Source organism: Rhea pennata, chromosome 2 (genome assembly GCF_028389875.1).
Source record: "Rhea pennata isolate bPtePen1 chromosome 2, bPtePen1.pri, whole genome shotgun sequence".
NCBI classification, from domain to species: Eukaryota; Metazoa; Chordata; class Aves; order Rheiformes; family Rheidae; genus Rhea; species Rhea pennata.
The window spans coordinates 120,088,331-120,096,296 of NC_084664.1; the positions used below are offsets into that span (position 1 = coordinate 120,088,331).

The window sequence follows — 7,966 nt, forward strand, 5'->3', positions numbered from 1 at the left end:
TTTTCTTTGTTCTTATAAGATGTCTGCTCCCTCTCCTTTTCTGTCTCCTTCTGAGTTCCTTCTCTGCCTCTCCTTTTACCTTCTCCCCAAAACTATTTTCTAACTTTTATTTTTTAAATTTGGCTTCTCTCACTCTCCATCTACTCCTTACATCCAGACTCAAAAGTCTATACGTTTATGCCAAAGGGAAGATTAGGGATCAGGATAATGTTATGATTGCATGCTAAGGCAATTTTTTAGTGAGAAGCTGTCAAAGGTACTGGCTAGATGTTTCAGTTCATACTAGAGAATTTTCTGTGGATTCTGTGGATTTGTCCCAAACACTCAAATGCCTAAAATCACTAGCCAGCATGTAAGGTTCATGTAAGGTTCTTCAGCTATTGGCTGCTGGAAGGAATGAGGAGCTTTCCTCTTTATTCCTCTTCTTATCTCAAAGCACCCTGACTTCTTTGGGGAACTTTCTCTTGTAAGCAAGCCTAACACATCCCAGAAGCTACCTTTCATTTTCAACATCTTTTGCATTGTCTTTTGATTTTGTTTTGCCCTTGTCTTCTGAAATGTTGCATGTTATCTTTCGTGAATTGGTTGTAAAACTGTCCTGTTGGGAAATGCAAGTGGTTCACAAAGAAAGGGGCAAAACTCATCTTTTCCAGCTGCGCAGGTAACGGCCTCGTAGAAGCCAGTCTCTGCCTTGGGAGCTGTGCCGTACTCTTCACTGCAACAGTTATTTTACTCGCTTTTTGGGCAGATCAGTGACTTGGTGTTTTTAAGAGAGTGTATGACGTTTCCACCGTGCCGATTCATACAGACTGAGAAAGGGTTCATCAGGACAAACCTCTGCAGAAACCCTCACTCCGCAAATACCCTCTCTAGCTGCTTGTTCAGTGTAGAGCTATAAAACGATCTTCCTTTTCTGTTCGTAACATAACTGAGCATGTTGCTCAGGATAACCAAGAACCATGGGAAGTTAATAAAAAATAGAATTGCCGGAAAATAAAAGTAAGCATATGAAAATACAGCAACTTTTCTTAAAATGTTTGGTTTTCCAAAGGGATCTTGGTTAATGTGTGGAACGAAGGTCAGACCTGGTTTGGTTTTGTGAGTAAACAGTTATCAAATGACAAAGATTGTCTGCGTAGGTTGAAGATGAAAATGAGTAAGGTGAAAGTGTCATACAACAAACTTCTCCATTATGTTTTCTGCAGTTTGTAACTGGAAGATGATTATTTTCAGTGGCTATTTTCTTGCTTTTGCTCAAGGTGGTCAGGCTTGATACATTTTCAGCCCTTTCTTTTAACAAGAAAAAATGTATTTGGCTCAAACTTTCAAAACAAGAATAGTCCTCAGTTTTATTGCTGCACTTTGATTGGTAGCTCTCCAGGTGCATTATAAAAGATGTTAGTATTTCAAAAATCTTCACTAATTTGTCATGGTGAGCTTGACATATGGTCTAACTTTAAAACATTTTGTGCATTTGCATCTCCTTCTGACTTGAAAACAAAAGAAAGAAAAAGAGTAAAACAATAAACCCCAATGCTGTAGGCGGAATGTTTCATTAGAGTAGTTGTGGGATTTCTTTTTAATTATATGTATTAAAAAAGTTGCAGACAATATGCACTTTTGGGAGAGAGAAAAAGACAAGAAAAGTTCCTTGCCTGAGGCCCAGAGCTGGAAATACAAGCCATAGTTAGCTGGCGTTATGTTTTTTTGATAATAGCAATGTCGCCAGTGATCTAATGATGACTTGTCCTCCCCTTTAATGATGGGATCTGCAGGATAGCAGATGATACAATAACATATTTTGATAGAAGACAGAAAAAGTGTCCTATATACTTGCTACTTCTCTGTAGAGCTTCCATTCTTATAGTGGGATGTGTTGTTTCCTGCTGTTCCGTGGATGGGATTAGATCTACAAAGATTGGCTCTGCCATGTTGCAGAGTATGTCCTTGGATCTCTGGGTAGGGTTATTAATCCAATAAACATATTTTCTCAGTCACTGAACTTGTAAAGGTTTTCTCTCTAGTCTTTCCTTTTGGTGGAAGCTGTTATCAGTGACAAGTAAGGCTCAAGGGAGAATACTGTATGCATGAAAATGAATGATTTAAAAGAAAGAGAAATCATAAAACTGAACAGTGAAATATTTGTGAAACTCAGAATAATCTGTCTTTGTATCTTAATTTCACTGTTTTAGTGCTGCTGCATTATGATTAAATTCCATTATAACACATTGTTTTCTATGGCACTGCTACCTCATTCTGCAGACAGAATCTGCAGATGCTTCACAAGATGCAAGACTGCTGCTTATCAAAGCTTATCTTGTTCTCCATTTCCCTTTTGCTCCACAGAAAATATCAGAGAGGATCCCGAGTACGTCTGAGACTGCTGGATCTTGAACTCACCTCTAGATTCTTGGGCGCAACAACTGATACAACTTTGCTGGAAGCTGATGCAGTGCTTTTAGGGCTCGTGGAAAGCAAGCAAACAAAGCAAAAAGAGTAAATTTCATGTAAATGAACCCACTTTATATACTTCGAGTAAATCAGTTCCAAGTTACAGTGCAGAATTTGTACAGTGGATATTGGTCTTGATCTCTGTTATAATACCTTACGCTTTTATCTTTGATAAGGTGATTCATTGAGAAATAATGATTATTCTTTCCTTTAATTTGAGCTCTCATTTCCATTGCTTGTTAGTAATTTTTGTCTGGTCATGAATATAAGTGAAAAGAAACTATTTCAATGTAGTAGGCTAAGTTTAGTGCCTTGGATTTCTGTAAGTAAAGTTAAGAAAAATAGGAATAATGGATACTTGAATTCACAAGCAATGAATCGTGTTCTGGTGTTTCCACATCTTTTTGGAGAATTTGCTATCAGAGAGATTTTCTTTTGATTCCTGGTATATCCAAGTCTTAATTCTGCATACTCATTTGTATAGCCCCTGTAGAGTGCCTAACAGATGTGATGAGGGCAAGTGAAATTTGTCATTTTTATGACCACATTAACAAGGAAAGCCTTTAAATCGTAAAATGTATTTTTTAAAAGCTGGAATAAAATGAGAATTGTGAAGATCATATGCTTTGCCAGACTGTAGTGACATTCCAGTGGCAATCATTTCTAGCTATTTGTGATAATTTAGCAAATTGTGCATTGACTTAAGCATGTATTACTCAAATCCACATGGTCTCTTCCATTGGAGCAGGCAACATGAGCTGTGATGTAGGCACTAAAGGATGGTATAGTTCCTTTTGTGTCTCATGCCTAGGTATTTCTGCATTTCAGTCACGCGAAGGAAGAGGTGATATGGGATCCATAAAGAACAGGGTGCTAGAGAGCTATCTCTCTAGGCTGCCACAACTCATAGCCACTTTCCTTCTCTATATTTATTATATTATATTATATTTATTAATTATATTTATTTTGATATAGAACAGCAACTATATCTGTATAGACCTATATAGATTTATATCTGTATCTAGATACTCAGGTAAGAGGTCATCAGAGAGCAGAAAGTGTGAATAATTCTGTTAAGCTGCAGCTGACCTGTGGGTCAGAGATATGCTATTCAAGTAAAAGTCTTCATATGGTTGAACAAAATTTGTCATACAGAACACGTTGCACAGGTTTTAGTCTTTCTAGAGATCTTTTCCAAAAACACTTTATTTTACTTTAAAATTTGTCTTCTTTTATTCTTTCCTTTGAAAACACACGCAAGGAAACGGGAAATCAAAGCTTGTATTTAAGTTCCTTTTCACCTAGAACCAGAGGCTTATCACACTATTGTGTGATTCTTCCTTACTCTCCTACCCAAAGAAAGACTGGATTCCTTTCCTTCCTTTGCCCTTTTACAACACTGAGAAAACAGTTATTGTGCAGGCATCAGCAGCTATGGATAGTTTCCAAAATACGTCTTGTGAATGATCTGTTGAGAAGAATGTTTTAAAATAAAGTATTTATTTGAACAAAATACTAGGATAAATCACATGGAAAAAGTGTAATCTTTTTGAAGGGAATAGTTTTGCAAACTGAAGCTGTGTTTCTGAAATCAGTAAGGCTCCAAGCAGGAGAGAGGAAACAAGCCATGTGAGCTTATTTTGTTGCCTTAATTTGCTCATTCATCGCAGTGATCTTGATTAGGAGAATTTGAACATGAATTTCATTGGGTGTTAGCCTCTAGGTAAAGAGTTATACTACTACTGAAATAGGAAAAGGGCCTTTTTAAGAAACCAGAAAGGATATAAAATATCAAAGGTAATCCTTTCTGTTAAAAGTAACCCATCTTGCATGTTTGATCAACCTTAAACAAGAGGAAATACATGCATTAACTTTTCAGGACCATACTATATTAAGACTTATTTTACAGCAGAATATCAAATATCTATTTTATTAAAGCTTCTTCTGGATAACCCTTAGAAAAGTAGCTTTTAAAGATTCTCATGATTGCTAAATGTGTTATCTGATTTATTCAAAACCAGCTTAGTATTTTATTTGGAAATGCACAGGTTCACATGAACCAACTCAGTCTTACAAAGTGAGTTGCCTTCATTTGAGGGCGGTAAATTGGCAGGTGCTGAAGCTGGTCTTCTACACTTTTAAGTTCTACTGACGTTAACTGTATGGTTGAAGCTGCACAGGCTGAAGCCTACTGCTAGTCTTTAATGCTTGTAGAGAACTACTCTTTATTCAGGCCCTCAGCTTATCCTCGGTGATCTTTCAAGACAGTTAGTTTTGAGACCTCTAAACTCTGAATATCCTCCTAGCAGGACTGTTCAGACAGGAGTCAACCAATAGGGGAGCCTCCATTTGGGGTAGCTGATGCCTGTTACACGTAGTCTTAATTCTGTGTACCTCCCAAATGAAAAATTGGAATCATAGGACAGGGAATTTAAGATTTCTCCATGACAGATTGTTTGTATAGTTTGTGTTTTATATTTGTCATACCTATATATTCCAAACAATCTGTGTAGGGTGCACATGCTTTTTATACTTAATGTGGTGTAAGGAACTAACAGTGTGTTCAATATTAAATAAGCAGGCAGGCCCACTCATATGGCACTGTGTCTTGTAGAAATTATGAGGCTGTTCTCCTTTCTGACTCAGATCATTTGTAAGAGGAGAAATTGATAATGCACTCAGGTATTTCTGGTGCCTTCCATTTATTTACAAGTTCTGTGTTCCAGAACGCAGAATAATTCAAACAAACGTAACCCTTTTTCTGCCATTTCTCATCTCTCTTTCCCTAGGAATTCTCTCTTCATGGCCATACGCCTTTTTGCCCCTTTCTTTGCTTTTGCTGCTGGTACGCGCACCCAAGCATACATCCAACCCGTTCTTCTTGAACGATTCACAGTGAAGTCTCTTCATCCACATAGTTCAGATTCCTGAGTGGCCTTGCACGTGCTTTTGTTTGGGCAGTTGCATGAATCTGGCTTTTTGGTGGGAGGTCATTATTATTTCATATAGGAGGATAGTTTTTTCTACTAACGTAAAGAAAGGGTAATAGTCACGCCACCAGCTTCTGTGACACTGTGCCTAGCCCACAGCAACACTCATATCACTTAAGAATGCTATGTGTATTACTTACATTAACCAAAGTCATGCCACTGATTCAGTATACTGACACTTAAAATTATATAACTGTAAGCATAAATACGTAATTTTGCTGAGAACTCTTAGGCTAATAAAAGCTGAGTTCTATGACTAGTTTCAGCTGATTGCTAAAATGAGGAATTCCTCTACTGAACATTTTGTGCTTTTCTTTCAAATTTTGTAATTTTGACTTACTCTGATCAGCTTATCACAGATCATCATCCAAATCACATGGATTTAATCTAACAGTTCATTTTTTTCTGGATTACACAGCCAAGAAGACATTTGGTTTTAGCAGATCTCAGTTTTTGTTTCTTGATCTTGTTTTTCAGAGGCTTGTTTTCTATAACACTCTGATTTTTGTACGAGTTTAAGGCTTTTTGCTCTGAAAATTCTCAAGGAACAACACAGACCCCAGCTCATCAGCAGAAATACAGTTCTCTCTTTCCATCTATCAGATACTGCTTTGTATCCTGCCCGCATCTCTTAAACTCTTAATTGAGGGCAGATCCCACCGTTTGGATATCTGTGACAGATTCACTTCAAGCAGTTGTAATTCATACTTGGTACGGTATAAAATTTATGCTTGGAGACTAACATGAGATTCATCGGCAGCAGACGAAAGAGATGGAGGGACTGCGCAGATAGCCCGGCCTCCGTACTGCTGGGCACCGCCTTGGCAGGGCCAGCGGCAGGCTGTGGGATTCAGTGGTGCGTAGCTGAGGACGGGTACCAACGCTCACTTTTGCACAACTTCGGTAGTTTCCACATGTTGTACCAGAAGATACTTTCTTTTTCTCGACCTGAAACTGAAGTGCTCCCGGATTTCACCTGACCCTACATGCACTTCTCACTCCACTGGCAAGGCATCCAAATGCTACACCTGGATGTTAGTAATGCTTTCTGGTTTTACAGGTGTGCTTGTGAGCAGAAGCTAGCTTTCATAAAACCGGAATCAAAGCCAGTTTGGGTTTTAGCTGGAGCAAGATTAATAAATACTTTGACTATGTTTTATTTGCATCTTGTTAGGACCAGTTCAGTATGTTTTCCTAAAGTTGTCTTTTTTATTTTTCAGGAACAGAACATTAAAACACCTTCTCTATACTTGGAAAAGCAAAATAGCTTTATCATGGTGTAGATTTGGAAGGAAAAGGAACATAGTTAAATGTTCTTTTGATGGCTGATGTGCTGTAACAGGCACTGGTAAATTCCCCAGGGCTTGTGTGCCCTTTCATATTCCACCTTTAGGTGATGAGATGGGGGGAAAGAAATGCTGAAGAAATCAGACTGAGAGGAAATTAGCATCCTGCCACCAAAGCTTTGGCACTGAATTCATTTCTAAAGAAAAGAAAGCTTAGCATTTTACTTTTCTTTAGGGCATTCTGGAAAGTTTGGATTCCCACTCATTTCTTAATACTGTCACATTTATAAATCAGGCAAATTATTGTTTAAGCTTTTTTCTGTCATTATTCCCTTATTCTGGGAAAGCTTTTCAAATCTTCTGTTTTGGCTAGACACCATTTCTGCTAGATAGAAGCAATCTATGTGTGTGTTTTAGTAAATTATGCATTCTGAGGAAGCATTTTATCACATATGAAGGGTCTAGACTGCCTAAATTAGGCTATTACGTTGTCATCTGGCCTTAACCCAAAATAAATATTATCTCTGGTATGACTGCATTAGACTAACATCAGTAAGTTCTTAAATACTCTTAAATATTTTTATTTCCTTCTGGGCTGTGTCTTGTTCAATCAGAATTAAGCACACTGATGCACTCTACACTGGAGCTATAATGAGGAAATCAGCCATTTGTTAACATTTCAGCTCGTGTGCAATACATTGGGTGCAAAATGCAGCCAAGAGTTAAACTTCCTAAGCAGATTAATCATTCCCAAGCATCTATGCCCTTTGAGCTAGATACTGTAGTCAGTCTGCAGCTTTGGAGTAACTTCTGCAAGTGGCAATATATTTAAATTATTTTTGATAACTTTTCACTTAATTAGGAGCATATCTTGTATACAACATGGTGAGGGGAAATATGGATCATGATAATTTATTAAAAAATGACCATTTTGCTAATAGAACATAGTGACAAAGTGTTAATATTAGGAGCACCTGGTCCAATTGCAAAAGAAAACATTTTGTTTAAGTTTTAACTTAATAAACAAGTGGAGGGTTTCTTATGACTTATTTTGAAAGTGTAAGAAAAAAAATCATTTTGCATTATAAGCAGGTTAGCTGTGAAAATACTAAAAATCTCAATTACTTCTGAGAAGTGATAGGCGTGCTCAGTGTCATCTTTGGAAATGCTACAGACAAATGGTGAAAATTTAGAAAGTGGTAAAAGAGGTCTTTTTTCTCCTGACTTTATTTCAGTAGT

General features: G+C 37.4%; 1 protein-coding gene across 1 annotated transcript in view; it reads left to right on the forward strand.

Moving 5' to 3' along the window:
* TPD52 (tumor protein D52) overlaps window positions 1–3,071 on the forward strand; it is a 126,241-nt gene extending 123,170 nt beyond the window's left edge. Inside the window, exon 7 of the mRNA XM_062570255.1 lies at window positions 2,347–3,071. Within this exon, the coding sequence (XP_062426239.1) occupies window positions 2,347–2,500 (154 nt within the window). The 3' untranslated portion in view covers window positions 2,501–3,071. The remainder of the gene's footprint in view (window positions 1–2,346) is intronic.
* The last annotated feature ends 4,895 nt before the right edge of the window (window positions 3,072–7,966 follow it).